This window comes from Ranitomeya variabilis, chromosome 8 (assembly GCF_051348905.1).
Source record: "Ranitomeya variabilis isolate aRanVar5 chromosome 8, aRanVar5.hap1, whole genome shotgun sequence".
Taxonomy (NCBI): domain Eukaryota; kingdom Metazoa; phylum Chordata; class Amphibia; order Anura; family Dendrobatidae; genus Ranitomeya; species Ranitomeya variabilis.
In genome coordinates, this window is record NC_135239.1 from 89,025,186 (window position 1) to 89,049,130 (window position 23,945).

Consider the following 23,945-nt stretch of genomic DNA (forward strand, 5'->3'; position numbering starts at 1 on the left):
CTGAGCAGACCGGCCGAGAGAACCAATCAACACGCTTGAATATGCGGGCAAATCAAAGCGCTTGTACTTGGCGTCCAATCATTGATTTCGTGTCTCGTATCCGTAGAGTAACCAATCAGAGCGAAATGCGGTGACCCGCTTGTTTTTTATTTTTATTTTGGCGAGTCGAAACTTTATTTTTCAACCACAACAGCTAACAGTGAACATTGTAAGTCATGATTCAGAAGAGACACCAATGGACGTCTGTCCGTCCGCAGTATTTAATAAGTGTACTAAGCTCAGTGCTTCCGGCGCCCCCACGGCGGTATATCTCTGGGGTCTGCGGTAGTGAAACTCCAGAGCAGCAGTGAGTGCAGCGGTCAGGGATAGAGAGTGCAGAGGTCAGGGATAGAGAGTGCAGCGGTCAGGGATAGTGCAGGGGTGAGGGACAGAGTGCAGCGGTCAGGGATAGAGAGTGCAGCGGTCAGGGATAGAGAGTGCAGCGGTCAGGGATAGAGAGTGCAGCGGTCAGGGATAGAGAGTGCAGTGGTCAGGGATAGAGTGCAGCGGTCAGGGATAGAGTGCAGCGGTCAGGGATGGAGAGTGCAGTGGTCAGGGATAGAGTGCAGCCGTCAGGGATTGTGCAGGGGTGAGGTATGGAGAGTGCAGGGGTGAGGGATGTATAGTGCAGGGGTAAGGGATAGAGAGTGCAGCGGTCAGGGATAGTGCAGGGTGTGAGGGATGGAGAGTGCAGCGGTCAGGGATAGTGCAGGGTGTGAGGGATGGAGAGTACAGCGGTCAGGGATGGAGAGTGTAGCGGTCAGGGATGGAGAGTGCAGCGGTCAGGGAGAGTGCAGCGGTCAGGGATAGAGTTCAGGGGTGAGGGATGGAGAGTGCAGCGGTCCGGGATTGTGCAGGGGTGAGGGATGGAGAGTGCAGCGGTCAGGGATAGAGTGCAGCGGTCAGGGATAGAGAGTGCAGCGGTCAGAAATAGTGCAGGGGTGAGGAATGGAGAGTGCAGCGGTCAGGGATAGTGCAGCGGTCAGGGATAGAGAGTGCAGCGGTCAGGGATAGAGTGCAGCGGTCAGGGATAGTGCAGGGGTGAGGGATGGAGAGTGGAGCGGTCAGGGATAGTGCAGGGGTGAGGGATAGAGAGTGCAGTGGTCAGGGATGGAGAGTGCAGTGGTCAGGGATAGAGTGCAGGGGTCAGGGATGGAGAGTACAGTGGTCAGGGATGGAGAGTGCAATGGTCAGGGATGGAGAGTGCAGCGGTCAGGGATGGAGAGTGCAGCGGTCAGGGATGGAGAGTGCAGTGGTCAGGGATAGAGTGCAGCCGTCAGGGATAGTGCAGGGGTGAGGGATAGTGAGTGCAGCGGTCAGGGATAGAGAGTGCAGGGGTGAGGGACAGAGTGCAGCGGTCAGGGATAGAGAGTGCAGCGGTCAGGGATAGAGAGTGCAGCGGTCAGGGATAGAGAGTGCAGCGGTCAGGGATAGAGAGTGCAGTGGTCAGGGATAGAGTGCAGTGGTCAGGGATAGAGTGCAGCGGTCAGGGATGGAGAGTGCAGTGGTCAGGGATGGAGAGTGCAGCGGTCAGGGATGGAGAGTGCAGTGGTCAGGGATAGAGTGCAGCGGTCAGGGATGGAGAGTGCAGTGGTCAGGGATAGAGTGCAGCCGTCAGGGATAGTGCAGGGGTGAGGTATGGAGAGTGCAGGGGTGAGGGATGTATAGTGCAGGGGTGAGGGATAGAGAGTGCAGCGGTCAGGGATAGTGCAGGGTGTGAGGGATGGAGAGTGCAGCGGTCAGGGATAGTGCAGGGTGTGAGGGATGGAGAGTGTAGCGGTCAGGGATGGAGAGTGCAGCGGTCAGGGATAGAGTTCAGGGGTGAGGGATGGAGAGTGCAGCGGTCCGGGATTGTGCAGGGGTGAGGGATGGAGAGTGCAGCGGTCAGGGATAGAGTTCAGGGGTGAGGGATAGAGAGTGCAGCGGTCAGAAATAGTGCAGGGGTGAGGAATGGAGAGTGCAGCGGTCAGGGATAGTGCAGGGGTGAGGGATGGAGAGTGCAACGGTCAGGGATGGAGAGTGCAGCGGTCAGGGATAGAGTTCAGGGGTGAGGGATAGAGAGTGCAGCGGTCAGGGATAGAGAGTGCAGCGGTCAGAAATAGTGCAGGGGTGAGGAATGGAGAGTGCAGCGGTCAGGGATAGTGCAGCGGTCAGGGATAGAGAGTGCAGCGGTCAGGGATAGAGTGCAGCGGTCAGGGATAGTGCAGGGGTGAGGGATGGAGAGTGGAGCGGTCAGGGATAGTGCAGGGGTGAGGGATAGAGAGTGCAGTGGTCAGGGATGGAGAGTGCAGTGGTCAGGGATAGAGTGCAGGGGTCAGGGATGGAGAGTACAGTGGTCAGGGATGGAGAGTGCAATGGTCAGGGATGGAGAGTGCAGCGGTCAGGGATGGAGAGTGCAGTGGTCAGGGATAGAGTGCAGCCGTCAGGGATAGTGCAGGGGTGAGGGATAGTGAGTGCAGCGGTCAGGGATAGAGAGTGCAGCGGTCAGGGATAGTGCAGGGGTGAGGGATGGAGAGTGCAGCGGTCAGGGATGGAGAGTGCAGCGGTCAGGGAGAGTGCAGCGGTCAGGGATGGAGAGTTCAGCGGTCCGGGATTGTGCAGGGGTGAGGGATGGAGAGTGCAGCGGTCAGGGATAGTGCAGGGGTGAGGGATGGAGAGTGCAGCGGTCAGGGATAGAGTTCAGGGGTGAGGGATAGAGAGTGCAGCGGTCAGGGATAGTGCAGGGGTGAGGGATGGAGAGTGCAGCGGTCAGGGATAGTGCAGGGGTGAGGGATGGAGAGTGCAGCGGTCAGGGATAGAGTGCAGCGGTCAGGGATAGAGTTCAGGGGTGAGGGATGGAGAGTACTGCGGTCAGGGATAGTGTAGAGGTGAGTGATGGAGAGTGCAGTGGTCAGGTATAGTGCAGGGGTGAGGGATAGAGAGTGCAGCGGTCAGAGATAGTGAGTGCAGTGGTCAGGGATAGAGTGCAGCGGTCAGGGATAGTGCAGGGGTGAGGGATGGAGAGGTGCGGTCAAGGATAGTGCAGGGGTGAGAGATAGAGAGTGCAGTGGTCAGGGATAGAGTGCAGCGGTCTGGGATAGTGCAGGGGTGAGGGATATAGAGTGCAGTGGTCAGGGATGGAGAGTGCAGTGGTCAGGGATGGAGAGTGCAACGGTCAGGGATGGAGAGTGCAGCGGTCAGGGATGGAGAGTGCAGTGGTCAGGGATAGAGTGCAGCCGTCAGGGATAGTGCAGGGGTGAGGTATGGAGAGTGCAGGGGTGAGGGATGTATAGTGCAGGGGTGAGGGATAGTGAGTGCAGCGGTTAGGGATAGAGAGTGCAGCGGTCAGGGATAGTGCAGGGGTGAGGGATGGAGAGTGCAGCGGTCAGGGATGGAGAGTGCAGCGGTCAGGGATAGAGTGCAGCGGTCAGGGATAGAGTTCAGGGGTGAGGGATGGAGAGTGCAGGGGTGAGGGATGGAGAGTGCAGCGGTCCGGGATTGTGCAGGGGTGAGGGATGGAGAGTGCAGCGGTCAGGGATAGTGCAGGGGTGAGGGATGGAGAATGCAGAGGTCAGGGATGATGAGTGCAGCGGTCAGTGATAGAGAGTGCAGCGGTCAGGGATGGAGAGTGCAGCGGTCTGGGATGGAGAGTGCAGCGGTTAGGGATAGTGCAGGGGTGAGGGATGGAGAGTGCAGCGGTCAGGGATAGAGTTCAGGGGTGAGGGATAGAGAGTGCAGCGGTCAGGGATAGAGAGTGCAGCGGTCAGAAATAGTGCAGGGGTGAGGAATGGAGAGTGCAGCGGTCAGGGATAGTGCAGGGGTGAGGGATGGAGAGTGCAGCGGTCAGGGATAGAGAGTGCAGCGGTCAGGGATAGAGAGTCCAGCGGTCAGGGATAGAGAGTGCAGCGGTCAGGGATAGAGTTCAGGGGTGAGGGATGGAGAGTGCAGCGGTCCGGGATTGTGCAGGGGTGAGGGATGGATAATGCAGAGGTCAGGGATGAAGAGTGCAGCGGTCAGTGATAGAGAGTGCAGCGGTCAGGGATGGAGAGTGCAGCGGTCTGGGATGGAGAGTGCAGCGGTTAGGGATAGTGCAGGGGTGAGGGATGGAGAGTGCAGCGGTCAGGGATAGAGAGTGCAGCGGTCAGGGATAGAGAGTGCAGCGGTCAGGGATAGAGAGTGCAGCGGTCAGGGATAGTGAGTGCAGCGGTCAGGGATAGAGTGCAGCGGTCAGGGATAGTGCAGGGGTGAGGGATGGAGAGTGGAGCGGTCAGGGATAGTGCAGGGGTGAGGGATAGAGAGTGCAGTGGTCAGGGATGGAGAGTGCAGTGGTCAGGGATAGAGTGCAGGGGTCAGGGATGGAGAGTACAGTGGTCAGGGATGGAGAGTGCAATGGTCAGGGATGGAGAGTGCAGCGGTCAGGGATGGAGAGTGCAGTGGTCAGGGATAGAGTGCAGCCGTCAGGGATAGTGCAGGGGTGAGGGATAGTGAGTGCAGCGGTCAGGGATAGAGAGTGCAGCGGTCAGGGATAGTGCAGGGGTGAGGGATGGAGAGTGCAGCGGTCAGGGATGGAGAGTTCAGCGGTCCGGGATTGTGCAGGGGTGAGGGATGGAGAGTGCAGCGGTCAGGGATAGTGCAGGGGTGAGGGATGGAGAGTGCAGCGGTCAGGGATAGAGTTCAGGGGTGAGGGATAGAGAGTGCAGCGGTCAGGGATAGTGCAGGGGTGAGGGATGGAGAGTGCAGCGGTCAGGGATAGTGCAGGGGTGAGGGATGGAGAGTGCAGCGGTCAGGGATAGAGTTCAGGGGTGAGGGATGGAGAGTACTGCGGTCAGGGATAGTGTAGAGGTGAGTGATGGAGAGTGCAGTGGTCAGGTATAGTGCAGGGGTGAGGGATAGAGAGTGCAGCGGTCAGAGATAGTGAGTGCAGTGGTCAGGGATAGAGTGCAGCGGTCAGGGATAGTGCAGGGGTGAGGGATGGAGAGGTGCGGTCAAGGATAGTGCAGGGGTGAGAGATAGAGAGTGCAGTGGTCAGGGATAGAGTGCAGCGGTCTGGGATAGTGCAGGGGTGAGGGATATAGAGTGCAGTGGTCAGGGATGGAGAGTGCAGTGGTCAGGGATGGAGAGTGCAACGGTCAGGGATGGAGAGTGCAGCGGTCAGGGATGGAGAGTGCAGTGGTCAGGGATAGAGTGCAGCCGTCAGGGATAGTGCAGGGGTGAGGTATGGAGAGTGCAGGGGTGAGGGATGTATAGTGCAGGGGTGAGGGATAGTGAGTGCAGCGGTTAGGGATAGAGAGTGCAGCGGTCAGGGATAGTGCAGGGGTGAGGGATGGAGAGTGCAGCGGTCAGGGATGGAGAGTGCAGCGGTCAGGGATAGAGTGCAGCGGTCAGGGATAGAGTTCAGGGGTGAGGGATGGAGAGTGCAGGGGTGAGGGATGGAGAGTGCAGCGGTCTGGGATTGTGCAGGGGTGAGGGATGGAGAGTGCAGCGGTCAGGGATAGTGCAGGGGTGAGGGATGGAGAATGCAGAGGTCAGGGATGATGAGTGCAGCGGTCAGTGATAGAGAGTGCAGCGGTCAGGGATGGAGAGTGCAGCGGTCTGGGATGGAGAGTGCAGCGGTTAGGGATAGTGCAGGGGTGAGGGATGGAGAGTGCAGCGGTCAGGGATAGAGTTCAGGGGTGAGGGATAGAGAGTGCAGCGGTCAGGGATAGAGAGTGCAGCGGTCAGAAATAGTGCAGGGGTGAGGAATGGAGAGTGCAGCGGTCAGGGATAGTGCAGGGGTGAGGGATGGAGAGTGCAGCGGTCAGGGATAGAGAGTGCAGCGGTCAGGGATAGAGAGTCCAGCGGTCAGGGATAGAGAGTGCAGCGGTCAGGGATAGAGTTCAGGGGTGAGGGATGGAGAGTGCAGCGGTCCGGGATTATGCAGGGGTGAGGGATGGATAATGCAGAGGTCAGGGATGAAGAGTGCAGCGGTCAGTGATAGAGAGTGCAGCGGTCAGGGATGGAGAGTGCAGCGGTCTGGGATGGAGAGTGCAGCGGTTAGGGATAGTGCAGGGGTGAGGGATGGAGAGTGCAGTGGTCAGGGATAGAGAGTGCAGCGGTCAGGGATAGAGAGTGCAGCGGTCAGGGATAGAGAGTGCAGCGGTCAGGGATAGTGAGTGCAGCGGTCAGGGATAGTGAGTGCAGCGGTCAGGGATAGTGAGTGCAGCGGTCAGGGATAGTGAGTGCAGCGGTCAGGGATGGAGAGTGCAGCGGTCAGTGAGAGTGCAGCGGTCAGTGAGAGTGCAGCGGTCAGGGATAGAGAGTGCAGCGGTCAGGGATAGAGAGTGCAGCAGTCAGGGATAGAGAGTGCAGCGGTCAGGGATAGTGAGTGCAGCGGTCAGGGATGGTGAGAGCAGCGGTCAGGGATAGAGAGTGCAGCGGTCAGGGATGGAGAGTGCAGCGGTCAGGGATGGAGAGTGCAGCGGTCAGGGATGGAGAGTGCAGGGGTCAGGGATAGAGAGTGCAGCGGTCAGGGATAGAGAGTGCAGCGGTCAGGAATAGAGAGTGCAGCGGTCAGGGATAGTGAGAGCAGCGGTCAGGGATAGAGAGTGCAGCGGTCAGGGATAGAGAGTGCAGTGATCAGGCTAATGAGTGCAGCGGTCAGGGATGGAGAGTGCAGGGGTCAGGGAGAGAGAGTGCAGGGATAGTGAGTGCTGCGGTCAGGGATAGTGAGTGCAGCGGTCAGGGATAGTGAGTGCAGCGGTCAGGGATAGTGAGAGCAGCAGTCAGTGATAGAGAGTGCAGTGATTAGCCTAATGAGTGCAGCGGTCAGGGATAGTGAATGCAGCGGTCAAGGATAGAGAGTGCAGCGGTCAGGGATAGAAAGTGCAGTGGTCAGGGATAGTGAGTGTAGCAGGCAGGGATGGTGAGTGCAGTGGTCACGGATGGATATGGCAGCTGTCAGGGATAGGGAAGTGGTCATGGATGGAGAGTGTAGTGATCAGGGATGGAGAGTGCAGGGGTCAGGGATAGGGCAGTGGTCAGGGCTAGTGGCTGCTTTGTTACTTGCTCACTCTGACCTGTGTTTTGTTGCTTTGTTTCCATTTTTGTTTTGGCCTAAAATTCTATATAAACATAAGTTGTTGTTTTTTTCTTGCCATTTTCACCTTTTTTGGGGTGTAAAATTAATGTGTTTTGTAATTATGTTTTTTACATTATGGTAAAGATTTTTTTTTCTTAAACTTGATTTTAGCTTTGTTTCTGCACCCAAAATCCACCCAAAATATACTTTAAAGGGAATCTGTCACCACATTTGACCTATATAAACTATTAATATGGCCATACAGGCTATAGAATGCTGAAAACAGCCCTACCTGTGTGTCTCATATAATCTTTTATGACTTTATATAAGTGACCTCTTCCAGGCTCCGGGGCCGATGATACGTGGAGATAACTCTGCATCCAGAGCTTATTTTAAATATTAGGGAGAGACAGACTGCCATGTAACTCGTGTGATAATCGCATCGCACTGCGGGGACTGGCCGGCACCTCTCCTGACCTGAGCAAGACAGTATGATGTATTTCTATGTAGCTGTTAAGCTCAGGTCAGGAGAGCCGACAGCCAGTACGAGTTTTACGATTCGATTCTCGCACGAGAAATACGGCAGTGTGTCTCTGCCCTTAGGGGAAGTTACCAGTGTGATATGTAATGGTTACCACTGTTATCGGTGGATGTGTACTGACACATCTGCAGGTTCCTCTCAGCCTCCAGCTCACAGGCAGACAGTGTTACAATACAGCAGAGCTTAGAGAAAAGCAAAAATGTGTTTGCAAATTTAAATTTAATTTCTAGTAAATGGTATATAATCGCCGCGCTAGCTGAACTGTAGTGGGGATGCAGTAAAAAGTGAATAGTGCCGAAGCTAGATTAAAATAAGGTTTGCTTGTACTCACTCGCTTGCATAAGTGGCATAGGAATGTGTGTGTCAATGAGGGATTTCAGCTTGCTGGTGCAACTGTTGGGAAGGTTATAATAGTGATGCTGTTTCTGTGGTTCACTTGAGGATTTATTAAATATGTCAAGTGTGTACGGTGTACTTAGATTGTAAATATTGAGGTGTACTTACTAGTAATCTCATTGGTGGTATAGCGTGCACTACTGGACCTGTGCGAGGAGTGGTGAATGGGCAGTCTGATGTTGCTGGGTTGGCTTTGGAATTGCTGTAGATGAGGAGGAATATTGCCGCGTTTTAGCGGTCAATTGAGGAGCTTTTGCTGCGCACAGATCAGAATATCCTTATAGTTCAGTTGTATTAATATAAAATGAGTCAGGTATATAAGTAAACTAATACGGTGCACTTGGGGTAGTCAATAGAGGTGCACTTACTTGTAGTGCCATTGGTGGAACAGCGTGCACTGCAGGACCCGAAGGGTAGTAGGCAGGCAGCTAATGCACCGGATTTCGGCGCTTGAGAGTTGCTGCCGAGGAGGAATGTTACCGCTTGGAGTGGTGTGATAATCACCAGCGGCTTCTGAACCAGTCCCCCCACCCTACGGTGGTAAGCGCCAGTGCTATATTCTAGTTTATTAAATTTAATTTCTCCTGTTCTATGTTGGTTATTTACCGTATATACTCATGTATAAGTCGACCAAAGTATAAGCCGAGGCACCTAATTTTGTCACGAAAAACTGGGGTAACTTATTAACTCGAGTATAAGCTGAGAATGCATTGTCCCCTCATCCCTCTCCTGGTATGCATGGCTCCCCGTCCCTGTCCTTCTATGCATGGCTTTCCGTCCCCGTCCCTGTATGAATGGCTCCTTATCCCCATCCTTGTCTGCATGGCTCCTTATCCCCTATCCTTGTATGCATGGCTCCCCATCCCTATCCTTGTATGCATGGTTCCTGTAAAAAAAAAAACATCCTACTTACCTTCCCTGCGCGCCCACGCTGCTTCTTGTTCCTGTGCCACCAGCTCTCCCGGCAGAGATATCATGTGTCCCCCGCTCATTAAGGTAATGAATATTCACTCCACGCCTATGGGAGTGGAGAGAGGTGAATATTCATTACCTTATTGAGCGGGGGACATGTGACCGCTCGGCCAGAAGAGCTGCTAGTGCCAGAATGAGATGCAGCGAGGGCACACAGGAAGGTAAGTAGGATGTGTTCTGGAAGCCGGTGGCTGCGGCTGTAACTGTGCACGTTATAAGAGAAATAAATATTCACTACCAGCGCAGTGAATATTCATTTCTCTTTAGCAGCGGGCACAGGCTTTAGCCACAGCTGCCGGCCCCTGCCTCCTATGACCCGCTGCTCTGCCGCTCCCCCTCCCCCGCTGTCTTTCTGGGACAATGACTCATGTATAAGCTGAGGGGGGTGTTTTTAGCACAAAACAAGTGCTGAAAAACTCGGCTTATACACAAGTATATACGGTATCTCACACTGGGGACGCCTCCTTCATGTAAAGTAAGATCTTTAGGCAGAGTTATCTCCAGGCAGCGTCTGCCCCTGAGTTTGGAAGAAGTCATATAAAGTGATAAAAGTATTTCTCAGCAACAACACAGCACATATGAGACACACAGGGAGGACCTTTTCAGCAATCTATAACCAGTATGGCCATATTAATAGTCTAGATATAACTAATGTGGTGACAGGTTCCCTTTAATATTAGCTCCAAAATAAAAACGAATCCGCATGGCACGTCTGGTCGGGTTGTTGGAGACACGTCAGATCTGCTCAATGAATGAATTAAAGTCAGAAAAAAATGTCCTAAACTCAAAAAATCCTGGTGGAGATTTACCAAAGAAATAAAATGACAAAACTCTGAAGTTGAGGTGGTATTGTGACATACACGACTTTTATTAGAGAATTTAGACACTTTCTGCTTCTCAGAAGACTTAGAAAGTGTCTAGAAAAGCAGGTGAGACTGAAGCTTCACTCAGCAAAGCTGGAATTCTTTGTGGGACAGCATCACCACATAGGGATTATCTGTGGACAGGTGAGGATGTTTTTATTTTTATTTTGATATTCATAAATGGGTAAAAAAGGTAGGGGAGTAATTTTTTTTAAATAAAGGACTTTACTCTGTGTCTTTCTTACATTTGGCTAGGGGTTTAGTAATGGGGGTGTCTTATAGAAGCCTCTCCATTACTAACCCCTGAGCTTGATGTCAGCTGACATTACAAAGCTGATATCAACCCCAATACTATTATCCCACCTGCCACCGCACCAGGGCAAGTGGGAACAGCGGAGCTCATGCGCCAAAATTGGTACATCAATATTCATGGCTCCTTCCTAGGCTGTAAACATCAGCCCCAGCTGTCTGCCTAGCCTGTTGTGAAATTGGATTTTGGGCTCCCCCGGTGGCCACTGGTGGAATTGAACTGGTGTGCATCATCCCCTCTGTTCACCTGTTTCCATCAGGATGTGGGAGTCGCTATTTAGCCTTGCTCCTCTGTCACTTCCATGCCGGTCAACATTGTAATCAGAAGCCTTTCTGTGCATGTTCCTGCTGCTAGACAACTCCCAGCTAAGTTGGACTTTTGTCCTCGTTTGTTTTTGCATTTTGTTCCAGTGCACAGCTGTAGTTTCGTTTCTGTGTCTGGAAAGCTCTTGTGATCTGAAATTGCCACTCTGATGTTATGAGTTAATACTAGAGTCTTAAAGTAATTTCAGGATGATGTTTTGATAGGGTTTTCAGCTGACCATGAAAGTGCCCTTTCTGTCTTCCTGCTATCTAGTAAGCGGACCTCAATTTTGCTAAACCTATTTTCATACTACGTTTGTCATTTTCATCTAAAATCACCGCCAATATATGTGGGGGCCTCTGTCTGCCTTTCGGGGAAATTTCTCTAGAGGTGAGCCAGGACTATATTTTCCTCTGCCAGGATTAGTTAGTCCTCCGGCCGGCGCTGGGCGTCTAGGGATAAAACGCAGGCAACGCTACCCGGCTACTGTTAGTTGTGCGGCAGGTTTAGTTCATGGTCAGTTTAGTTTCCATCCTTCCAAGAGCTAGTTCTTATGTTTGCTGGGCTATGTTCTCTTGCCATTGAGAACCATAACAGTTTGACCGGCCAAAAAAGGGTTAAATTAATTGACAGAGAAAGGAGAGAAAAGAGAAGTCTGCTGAAGATTTTTTTTTTTTTTTTTTTTCTTCCTTTCAGTTCTGAGTGTGCTTGTAATTGAATCTCTTGCAAGTCTGCCTATATTGCAGCCTTTCTCTCTCTCTCTCCTTCTAATCCTGGAATGGCTCTGTGTTCACCTGTTTAAAATGGATATTCAGAGTTTAGCTGCAGGTTTGAATAATCTCACCACGAAAGTTCAAAATTTTCAAGATTTTGTTGTTCATGTTCCTATATCTGAACCTAGAATTCCTTTGCCTGAATTTTTCTCGGGGAATAGATCTTGCTTTCAAAATTTCAAAAATAATTGCAAGTTGTTTTTGTCCCTGAAATCTCGCTCTGCTGGAGATCCTGCTCAGCAGGTCAGGATTGTGATTTCCTTGCTCCGGGGCGACCCTCAGGATTGGGCTTTTGCATTGGCTCCAGGGGATCCTGCGTTGCTCAATGTGGATGCGTTTTTTCTGGCCTTGGGGTTGCTTTATGAGGAACCTCAGTTAGAGCTTCAGGCGGAAAAGGCCTTGATGTCCCTATCTCAGGGGCAAGACGAAGCTGAAATATACTGCCAGAAATTCCGTAAATGGTCTGTGCTTACTCAGTGGAATGAGTGCGCCCTGGCGGCGAATTTCAGAGAGGGTCTCTCTGATGCCATTAAGGATGTTATGGTGGGGTTCCCTGTGCCTGCGGGTCTGAATGAGTCCATGACAATGGCTATCCAGATCGATAGGCGTCTGCGGGAGCGCAAACCTGTGCACCATTTGGCGGTGTCTACTGAGAAGACGCCAGAGAATATGCAATGTGATAGAATTCTGTCCAGAAGTGAACGGCAGAATTTTAGACGAAAAAATGGGTTGTGCTTCTATTGTGGTGATTCAACTCATGTTATATCAGCATGCTCTAAGCGTACTAAGAAGCTTGATAAGTCTGTTTCAATTGGCACTTTACAGTCTAAGTTTATTCTGTCTGTGACCCTGATTTGTTCTTTGTCATCTATTGCCGCAGATGCCTATGTCGACTCTGGCGCCGCTTTGAGTCTTATGGATTGGTCCTTTGCCAAACGCTGTGGGTATGATTTGGAGCCTCTTGAAACTCCTATACCCCTGAAGGGGATTGACTCCACCCCATTGGCTAGCAATAAACCACAATACTGGACACAAGTGACTATGCGGATTAATCCGGATCACCAGGAGATTATTCGCTTTCTTGTGCTGTATAACCTACATGATGTGTTGGTGCTTGGATTGCCATGGCTGCAATCTCATAACCCAGTCCTTGACTGGAAAGCTATGTCTGTGTTAAGCTGGGGATGTAAGGGGACGCATGGGGACGTACCTGTGGTTTCCATTTCATCATCTATTCCCTCTGAGATTCCTGAATTCTTGACTGAATATCGTGACGTTTTTGAAGAACCTAAGCTTGGTTCATTACCTCCGCACCGGGAGTGCGATTGTGCCATAGATTTGATTCCGGGTAGTAAATACCCTAAGGGTCGTTTATTTAATCTGTCTGTGCCTGAACATGCTGCTATGCGAGAATATATAAAGGAGTCCTTGGAAAAGGGACATATTCGTCCTTCGTCATCTCCCTTAGGAGCCGGTTTTTTCTTTGTGGCTAAGAAAGATGGCTCTTTGAGGCCGTGTATTGATTATCGGCTTTTGAATAAAATCACGGTTAAATATCAATATCCGTTGCCACTGCTGACTGATTTGTTTGCTCGCATAAAGGGGGCCAAGTGGTTCTCTAAGATAGATCTCCGTGGGGCATATAATTTGGTGCGAATTAAGCAGGGGGATGAGTGGAAAACCGCATTTAATACGCCCGAGGGCCACTTTGAGTATTTGGTGATGCCTTTTGGTCTTTCTAATGCCCCTTCAGTCTTTCAGTCCTTTATGCATGACATTTTCCGTGATTATTTGGATAAATTTATGATTGTGTATCTGGATGATATTTTGATTTTTTCGGATGACTGGGACTCTCATGTCCAGCAGGTCAGGAGGGTTTTTCAGGTTTTGCGGTCTAATTCCTTGTGTGTGAAGGGTTCTAAGTGCGTTTTTGGGGTTCAAAAGATTTCCTTTTTGGGATATATTTTTTCCCCCTCTTCCATCGAGATGGATCCTGTCAAGGTTCAGGCTATTTGTGATTGGACGCAACCCTCTTCTCTTAAGAGTCTTCAGAAATTTTTGGGCTTTGCTAACTTTTATCGTCGATTTATTGCTGGTTTTTCTGATGTTGTTAAACCATTGACTGATTTGACTAAGAAGGGTGCTGATGTTGCTGATTGGTCCCCTGCTGCTGTGGAGGCCTTTCGGGAGCTTAAGCGCCGCTTTTCTTCCGCCCCTGTGTTGCGTCAGCCTGATGTTGCTCTTCCTTTTCAGGTTGAGGTCGACGCTTCTGAAATCGGAGCTGGGGCGGTTTTGTCGCAGAGAAGTTCCGATTGCTCCGTGATGAGACCTTGTGCTTTTTTCTCGCGTAAATTTTCGCCCGCCGAGCGGAATTATGATGTTGGGAATCGGGAGCTTTTGGCCATGAAGTGGGCTTTTGAGGAGTGGCGTCATTGGCTGGAGGGGGCTAGACATCAGGTGGTGGTATTGACTGACCACAAAAATCTAATTTATCTTGAGTCCGCCAGACGCCTGAATCCTAGACAGGCGCGCTGGTCGTTGTTTTTCTCTCGGTTTAATTTTGTGGTGTCCTACCTGCCGGGTTCTAAGAATGTTAAGGCGGATGCCCTTTCTAGGAGTTTTGAGCCTGACTCCCCTGGTAATTCTGAACCTACAGGTATCCTTAAGGATGGAGTGATATTGTCTGCCGTTTCTCCAGACCTGCGGCGGGCCTTGCAGGAGTTTCAGGCGGATAGACCTGATCGTTGCCCACCTGGTAGACTGTTTGTTCCTGATGATTGGACCAGTAAAGTCATTTCTGAGGTTCATTCTTCTGCGTTGGCAGGTCATCCTGGAATCTTTGGTACCAGGGATTTGGTGGCAAGGTCCTTCTGGTGGCCTTCCCTGTCTCGAGATGTGCGAGGCTTCGTGCAGTCTTGTGACGTTTGTGCTCGGGCCAAGCCTTGTTGTTCTCGGGCTAGTGGATTGTTGTTGCCTTTGCCTATCCCGAAGAGGCCCTGGACGCACATCTCGATGGATTTTATTTCGGATCTTCCTGTTTCTCAGAAGATATCTGTCATTTGGGTGGTGTGTGACCGTTTCTCTAAGATGGTCCATTTGGTTCCCCTGCCTAAGTTGCCTTCTTCTTCCGAGTTGGTTCCTCTGTTTTTTCAAAATGTGGTCCGTTTGCATGGTATTCCGGAGAATATCGTTTCTGACAGAGGAACCCAATTCGTGTCTAGATTTTGGCGAGCATTCTGTGCTAGGATGGGCATAGATTTGTCTTTCTCGTCTGCTTTCCATCCTCAGACTAATGGCCAGACCGAGCGGACGAATCAGACCTTGGAGACATATTTGAGGTGTTTTGTGTCTGCAGATCAGGATGATTGGGTTGCTTTTTTGCCTTTAGCGGAGTTTGCCCTCAATAATCGGGCCAGCTCTGCCACCTTGGTGTCTCCTTTTTTCTGTAATTCGGGGTTTCATCCTCGATTTTCTTCTGGTCAGGTGGAATCTTCGGATTGTCCTGGAGTGGATGCTGTGGTGGAGAGGTTGCATCAGATTTGGGGGCAGGTAGTGGACAATTTGAAGTTGTCCCAGGAGAAGACTCAGCTTTTTGCCAACCGCCGGCGTCGGGTTGGTCCTCGGCTTTGTGTTGGGGACTTGGTGTGGTTGTCTTCTCGTTTTGTCCCTATGAGGGTTTCTTCTCCTAAGTTTAAGCCTCGGTTCATCGGCCCGTACAAGATATTGGAGATTCTTAACCCTGTGTCCTTCCGTTTGGACCTCCCTGCATCTTTTTCTATTCATAATGTTTTTCATCGGTCATTATTGCGCAGGTATGAGGTACCGGTTGTGCCTTCCGTTGAGCCTCCTGCTCCGGTGTTGGTTGAGGGCGAGTTGGAGTACGTTGTGGAAAAAATCTTGGACTCCCGTGTTTCCAGACGGAAACTCCAGTATCTGGTCAAATGGAAGGGATACGGTCAGGAGGATAATTCTTGGGTGACTGCCTCTGATGTTCATGCCTCCGATCTGGTCCGTGCCTTTTATAGGGCTCATCCTGATCGCCCTGGTGGTTCTGGTGAGGGTTCGGTGCCCCCTCCTTGAGGGGGGGGTACTGTTGTGAAATTGGATTTTGGGCTCCCCCGGTGGCCACTGGTGGAATTGAACTGGTGTGCATCATCCCCTCTGTTCACCTGTTTCCATCAGGATGTGGGAGTCGCTATTTAGCCTTGCTCCTCTGTCACTTCCATGCCGGTCAACATTGTAATCAGAAGCCTTTCTGTGCATGTTCCTGCTGCTAGACAACTCCCAGCTAAGTTGGACTTTTGTCCTCGTTTGTTTTTGCATTTTGTTCCAGTGCACAGCTGTAGTTTCGTTTCTGTGTCTGGAAAGCTCTTGTGATCTGAAATTGCCACTCTGATGTTATGAGTTAATACTAGAGTCTTAAAGTAATTTCAGGATGATGTTTTGATAGGGTTTTCAGCTGACCATGAAAGTGCCCTTTTCTGTCTTCCTGCTATCTAGTAAGCGGACCTCAATTTTGCTAAACCTATTTTCATACTACGTTTGTCATTTTCATCTAAAATCACCGCCAATATATGTGGGGGCCTCTGTCTGCCTTTCGGGGAAATTTCTCTAGAGGTGAGCCAGGACTATATTTTCCTCTGCCAGGATTAGTTAGTCCTCCGGCCGGCGCTGGGCGTCTAGGGATAAAACGCAGGCAACGCTACCCGGCTACTGTTAGTTGTGCGGCAGGTTTAGTTCATGGTCAGTTTAGTTTCCATCCTTCCAAGAGCTAGTTCTTATGTTTGCTGGGCTATGTTCTCTTGCCATTGAGAACCATAACACTAGCCTTTGCTGGATATTAGTAGGGGGGACCTCATGTCATTTTTTTGGGTGGAGGGGTCACCCCTTGTTAATAACCAGTAAAGGCTAAGTAGACAGCAATGAGCTGATATTAATAGGCTGGGAAACTATAAACATCAGCCCCCAGCTGTCTGGTTTCCCTCAGCTGGTTATGAATAATGTGGGGATCCTACGCCATTTATTTTTTTAATAAAATAAACATTAAAAGCATGTAAAACAAATAGAAAACAAACTCTAAACTACATATGATGAGAAAATATAAGGTCCCTAGATCCTCGCCAAAGTCAGCACTGCTATATGCCTTATATTTTGCAGTCCCTTGTTCTGTAAATCTTTTTCCATATATTAATTTCCCAAATATTATTTGAAACTACAGATATGCTTTAACACTACACAAAATTACATGTTTGTCTAAAGTGCCAAATAAAAATGTCAATTTTAATTTAAAGGACCGAAAGTTTAAACCAGCAAATAGGCATATTTCTGTCATAAGCCAAACCATGACAACTGTAAAATAAAATATTAATTTCAAGACAAAGCAAAATGGGAAACAACAACAAACATTACAAATATAATAAGGCGGGGAATTAATATCGGAGCCAGGACTGCGTGTTGAAAAAGGTGGGGAAGCAGCAACAGGAGTAGAGACATAAGGCATAATTGAGGGAGGAAGACTAAAGGGTAGAAATGGGCGGACACCTGGATGTTCGGGTTCAGCTGAACAATTACGAAAAGTTCGGGTACCAGAACATGGACCCTATTCACTTGAATGGAGGCCCGAACATCCAGTGTTTGGAGTAGATTTGCCTGTATTTTTGATAAACAGCCAGGCAAAGCTCACAGCTGGGGGCTGCAACCCCCAGCTGTCAGTGTTAGCTAGGCTGGTTATCAAAAATAGAGGGGTTTCTTACACCATATTTTTTATTTATGTAAATAAATAATTTAAAAAAAACGGTGTGAAGTCCCCCCATTTTTGACAACCAGCCTAAAGCAGACAGCTGGGGGCTGGTAACGGGCCATAGATATTGGCCCCCCCAGCCTAAAAATAGCAGCCTGCAGCCACTAAGAAAAGGCGCATCTGTTAGATGCACCAATTCTGGCGCTTTGCCCGTCTCTTTCCTCTTGTCCTGTAACGGTGGCATGTGGGGTTCATATTTGTGGGGTTGATATTAATAGCCTAGGAAGGGGCCATGGATACTGCCCCCCCCAGTCTAAAAACATCAGCTCTCAGCCGCCCCAGAAAAAGCGCATCTCTAAGATGCGCCAACTCTGGCACTTAGCCTCGCTCTTCCCACTTTCCGTGTAGCAGTGGTAAGTGGGGTGTTAGTTGGGGGGAGGTTGGTGTCACCTTTGTATTGTCAGGTGACATCAAGCCCACAGCTTAGTAATGGAGAGGCATCTATATGTCCATTACTAATACTATAGTTATATGGTAAATAAAGACACAGACAGAATAAAGTCTTTTATTTGAAATCAAGCAAAACACAGGTTTCCATTTTTATTTAAAAATAACAAATACAGTTATACTCACCTAATGCCTAATTCCACCGAAGCCCTCATCTTTTGTAGTAAAGCAAAAATAAAAACCAACAATATCCCTCACCTCTCCGTTGTTCTGTCCCACACTGTAATCCATGTCTGGGGGACAAACAGTTTTCAACTTGGACGGTGCCAAGATGCGACCGTCCAGGCTGAGAACCACTGGGGAATGAGCTGCTGCAAGTGCAGCGTCAGTGACCGGCGGTGACATCATCGTGGTTACCGCCTGTCAGTGAGGCTGCGCTCCCAGCTGGGCTGATCTGTAGTAACCTCGGTGAGATCCCCGCTAGCACCGTGAGACAGGCGAATTCACTGAAGTGAAATTCTCCCGAACAGTAAATAAGCTTGTCACTATTGTTGATACATACAGTAATAAGCTGCAAAATATACGGTACATATTACCTGGTGATAAGTGAGTGCTGGCTGCACGCTGACTCTCCTAATTACGGTAGATGCTGATTTGTTTATTATAAGCTTATGAGATGTGTCCCTGCGGTGTGTCTCTTTCTGCCATATTGTTTTATAGGCTGATAGTACATCGGGGAATTGTCTTACATTATTGTTTGCTTACGTAGACACTGTTTATAAGTACCCTGGTTTGGATTACATTATACCGCTGTTGGGTTTGATTCCACTTCATATCCAGACACCAATTGAGATATTATTCGGCATTTGATTCATTTTGGTGTTCGGAGGATTGCATCCCTGTGCAGAGGTGCGGTCACTATACTGCAGTCACAGATTTGTCAATATTAAGATTTAAATGCACTGATTTAGATGATTATTCAAATAATGACTCTGGAGCTTTCCTAATCATGACAATCTAATGCTGAGTACTGCAGCTGCCTCCCCTGTGTTCTGGCTTCAGGCACCTTTTTATCCTTTTCATGTTTCTTATGTTTGTGTATTATTTTAATTTGTTATAAACAGTTTAATTTTTTCCTTCTGAACACTTCTTGATCTTTATGCTGCTTACATGTTGCATGATCAGTATGATATTTTTTGTTACCTAGGTGCGTTTTATGTGGACGCAATACAGATGGTACACGCATGGTCTGTGTGCTGTGCAAATTTTTTCATGCACTCATTGAATTGCATTGCTGAGTTTTGTGTAATATACGCGGCACTCGCAGCATGCTGCAATTTTTTTTTCTCAGTCAGATCCGAGCTGAGAAAAAAATTGCAGATGAACACAAATTAATTCCATAACATTAGATTTTTTATTGGATTGCACTCATCCATTTTAAACGCAGATCAGTATGAGCCCTTAGACAGATAATAAAGTATGATGCAATCAAAAGTACCCCCAGCACAGTTAGACCCCCACAGTGATTTCCTCCACAGTAACCTCCACACGCACGGCATGATAATCCTACTCTACCTCCTCTCTCAATCTCCCAGCAAAGTATGGAGACCTCATCACAGTATGATTCCCCAACTGTAATCCCCACACAGCCCTTCATACAGTATAAAGGCCACAAAAAGTGCTCCATACAGTATAATGGGCCCCACATAGTCCTCATACAGTAAGACGGGGCCCCACATTGCTTTCCTTACAGCATAATACCCCCATATAGTGCTCCATACCGTATAATGGCTACAAAAGTGCTCCATACAGAATAATGGGCCCCTTTTAGTACTCCATACAGTATAATGGGCCCTCATAGTGCTCCATACAGTATTATGGCCCCACATAGTGCTCTGTACAGTATAATGGGCCCCACATTGTGCTACATATAGTATAATGGCCCCATATAGTGCTACGTACAGTATAATGAGCCCTACATAGTGCTCCATACAGTATAACTGGCCCCACATAGTTTTCCATATAGTATAATGGCCCCACATAGTGCTCCATACAGTATAATGGGCCCCACATAGTGCTCCATACAGTATACTGGGCCCACATAGTGCTATATACAGTATAAAGAGGACACAGTGCTCAATACTGTATATTGGCCCCACATAATGCTCCATACAGTACAACGGCCCAACATAGCACTGCATGCAATATAATGAATTGCCCCACATAGTGCTCCATACAAAATAATGGCCCCACATAGTGCTCTACCCAGTATAAAGGGGCCACATAGTGCTCAATACAGTATAACTATCCCATATAATGTGCCATAAAGTATATTGGCCTCATACAATATAATAGCGCTCCATAAAGTATAGTTCTCAGTACAGTATAAGGATCCCACTTAGTGTTGCATACAGTATATTGGCCCCATGTAGTGCTCCATACAGTATAATGGCCACACATTGTCCTCCATACAGCATAATGAGCCCCAAATAGTGCTTCATACAATGTAATGGCCCCGCATAGCGCTCCATAAAGTATAATGGTCACACATAGTGCTCCATACAGTATAATAACCCTACATAGTGCTCATACAGTATAACTGCCCCACATAGTTCACCATATAGTATAATGGCCCTACATAGTGCTCCATACAGTATAATGGGCCCCACATAGTGCTCCATACCGTATAATGGGCCCACATAGTACTCAATACAGTATAATGGGCCCCACATAGTGCTCCATACAGTATAATGGGGCCCACATAATGCTCTATACAGTATAATGGGCCCCACATAGTGCTGCATTCAGTATAATGTCCCCACATAGTGTGCCGTACAGTATATTGGCCCCACATAGTGCTCCATATAGTATAATGGGCCCCACATTGTCCTCCATACCGTATAAAGGCCCCACATAGTGCTCCATACAGTATACTGGTCCCACATAGTGCTCTGTACAGTATAATGGGCCCCACACAGTGCTCCATACAGTACAGTGTGAGCCATGTATATGGATACACCTAAATCAAATGGAAATGGTTGGTGATATCAACTTCCTGTTTGTGGCATATTAGTATGTGGGAGGGGGAAAACTTTTCAAGATGGGTGGTGACTATGGCTGCCATTTTGAAGTCGGCCATTTTGGTTCCAACTTTATTTTTTCCAATGGGAAGAGGGTCATGTGACACATCAAACTTATTGAGAATTTCACAAGAAAAACATTGGTGTGCTTGGTTTTAACATAACTTTATTCTTTCATGAGTTATTTACAAGTTTCTTTTTGTTTACAGCCATTGACATGTTGCAGAGGTTAACATGCGAGGAGCGGATAGAAATTGTGTTGATGTCTGGTGAACGTAGTACCCGGGTCATGGCAGCAGATTTCAATGCAAGACACCCTACACAAGAAAACTGTCACCATTCCCATTTGATTTAGGTGTATCCATATAAATGGCCCACCCAAAAAAGTTTGCCTCATCACTGAACATAATGTTCTGTGTAAACTGAGGGTCCAGTTCCAATTATTGTTTTGCCCATTCTGCAATTCAGCGCGCCGATCTGGCATCAGTCGAACATCCCTTCGGCGGATATTAGCTACTCACAAATCGCACCCTTACAAAATCCAGCTGCTGCAGCATCTCATCACGGATGACCCAGATCGGCACGCTGAAAAGCTTTCCCCCTCCCATATACTAATGTGCCACAAACAGGAAGTTGATATCACCAACCATTCCCATTTTATTTAGGTGTATTCATATACATGGCCCACCCTGTATAATGGGCTCCACATAGTTCTCCATATAATTATCAAAGATGGAACAAATTGTCTAAAAAATCAATGTCAAGCACAAAAATAAATTAAGATCATATAAAGGAAATTGTGCAATAAAGACAAATAATATACCGTAATTATAAAGTTTTATTAAGGTTAAAAATAATAAATAGTAGTAACAGCTGAATCGAATAATGGCACACATTTTATATAAAGTGCATAGCATTAAGAGATAATATTATAAACATGCCCAAAAATAAAATAAAACTATAAATCATAACAATAATAAATATATGTATGGCTCACAGAAAATGCATACCCCAACAAAGCACCATAAAAAAAATAAAAAATATATTGAATACCACCAAAATGAATCTAAAAAAATCAAGTAATAGAAAATAAAAAATAATATCAATGTGCCGAAAAGAGTAACAAAGTTCAAAACTGCAGAATCAACAAAGAAGCAAAAAGAATTTAGTGTGCACAAAACCGTGATAATGGTATCGCAAGGTGCTAATGAGAACAAAGTGCTACAGTGCATGCACAGCTATATGGTCATTAATGGAAGGTGCTGTATAGGAAAGAATGCATAGCAGAATCCAAATAATCAAAGGGGCATTGTTTACCTAAAAATGTGCTGCCAGGTCCCCACGCGCGTTTCGGTGCTAGCCTTCTTCCGGGGAGTGTACCTATACATAGCCATTTACCTTAACAAATATGGCGCTGCGATCTTCAGAGCGGCTTTGCGCAGTTGCGGTCATAAGCACTATGGGTAAATGGTACAGATGTCACAGACATGCAAAGTGAATTTGGCGGGCATGGAAATTACAGAAATGTGAGTGTTTTAATCTTGTTTCATAAGGATGGCACACCTGAATGTACTTGTTTATGAAACATATTTTAATCATAGATCACCCTGCAAAATATGATCAAATTTATAAAGAATAAATATGAAAAGGCTGTTCAAATATGCATCAGCGCTTTAATTGTCACCTATTATGAATGTACTATTATTATATTTTTAAATGATTATCTATAATTGACTTATTAATGAGAAATGTATAAAAATATGCACCACTAATATGTTCACTGCTTGAGAAAGGTTACTACATCCGAAAAGTCGCCACACCATTGGGCAATAAAGTCCACTTTTTTAATTTTTTTTGTGCTGTTTTCCTTTTCTATTGTTGGAAACCATTGGATTATTGGTTGGGAAAACTTTGCATATCATCTGAGGCAATAGACTTGAACTTGCTTGTACTAAATATTTTAGTATATAGTGAAATAAGCATTCTCCTATGAAGGGCAGAATGGGCTTTATAGGAAAACAACAGATGGTAGCAATAGAGGTCTGTAGTAAGCCCCGCATGCCGTGTCATTAGTTAGAGGCAGGTGCCAGCTGCATTATACAGCTGGCCTTGTTATGAAGCAAGCCTTGTTCCCGAGCCTTCTCCATGCACCTGCATCCGATGTCGGATGCTTTGGATGTCCTACACCAGGAAGAGATCAAATGTACTTTTTTTTATTTTTGCTAATTAGAAGCAAACAATGATGCAATATTTTCACAATTCTGTCACTATTGTAGTTTCCATTCTTGCAACAGAATATCAACAAGGAGATAGTATTAAATCATAAATTCCCTACAGATATTTTCTGTATTGACTTTGTTCATTCTGGATTTAATCTGTGGTTTCATATTTCAGCTGTGAATAGGCCATTATCTTAAATACACATGGATCCAGTACGCTTTACACCGCCACTGTATGAACAGCGGTATGAATTTGTGAAAGCTTACATCGAGGCTCACAAACCCAAAAAGGTCAGTTTTTATCTATATAACAGAAGATCAGTCTGAATTGGAATGTCAAAAATAACGTCGAAAAGACTGACTGGTACTTCCAAGCTAATGTGGACAGGTGCCAACTAGGAGCAGCTACCTCCATACACAATAAACAAGAAAAGTTTCATTCTGAACTGCTAAAGCACGTCAATGTGACATATATTAAATATTAATAGCAATACGGCTTCTGGAAACTAGGGAAAAAATGAGACACTTAGCACATAATTTGACTAATTCATGCATGCCCATCAACCAACGACAAGGTGGTCTCAAAACTGCTGGGTCCTATCTTGTCTAATGTGAATACCTCTCTAAGACTTAAGTCTAAATTCCTGGATAGATGTGAATACCTCTCTTCCAAGTCTGATTTTATGGGTAGAAAGGACCCTGCTGCTATTAAAATCCACCACATGAAGGGCGGAGAGCTCGGTCAGAAAGCTAATATACAATGCCAAAAGACTGGCACTTCCAAGCTAATGTGAATTGGAATGTCATCTGAACCATCTGATATATCCCAGCATGATCTTCAGTACGTAGTGACTGTGTGCCCAGGGCACAGAACCATTGGAGCTTGCCTGGATTGTAGACAGAAATCATAAGTTCCCATAGCGAAACTTAAGTGACATCTTCAGGTACATTTTTTAACTTACAGAGCACCTATCACCAAATCATGTTGAACTGAACACAGGATATAACAGTGGCTGCAGAGCAAAATGTACGTGATTTATTTGTAAAGCACCATTCAGCGTCTCTTTTTATTTTACCGCTGGAGTGGTGCTTTAAATTTAATTCCCCTGTCCCTATTCCCCTGTTCCCTGTTGCCTTCCTCCGTTTCCAGCGTCGCTCTGTTCAATTCAGTCTCCGGTGAAAAGTGACCTACTGACGCGCTCCAGTGTTTCATGGAGCGGCGCAGA

General features: G+C 47.6%; 1 protein-coding gene across 2 annotated transcripts in view; it reads left to right on the forward strand.

Moving 5' to 3' along the window:
• Positions 1-12: 12 nt before the first annotated feature.
• Positions 13-23,945, forward strand: part of HENMT1 (HEN methyltransferase 1) — a 61,968-nt gene continuing 38,035 nt past the window's right edge. The window contains exons 1-2 of one of the 2 annotated variants that reach the window (XM_077277395.1): positions 13-208; positions 22,895-23,010. In XM_077277395.1, the coding sequence (XP_077133510.1) occupies positions 22,924-23,010 (87 nt within the window). In that variant the 5' untranslated portion in view covers positions 13-208; positions 22,895-22,923. Of the gene's footprint in view, positions 209-9,866; positions 9,992-22,894; positions 23,011-23,945 lie in introns of those variants that run through there. The other variant, XM_077277396.1, reaches the window with a different exon arrangement.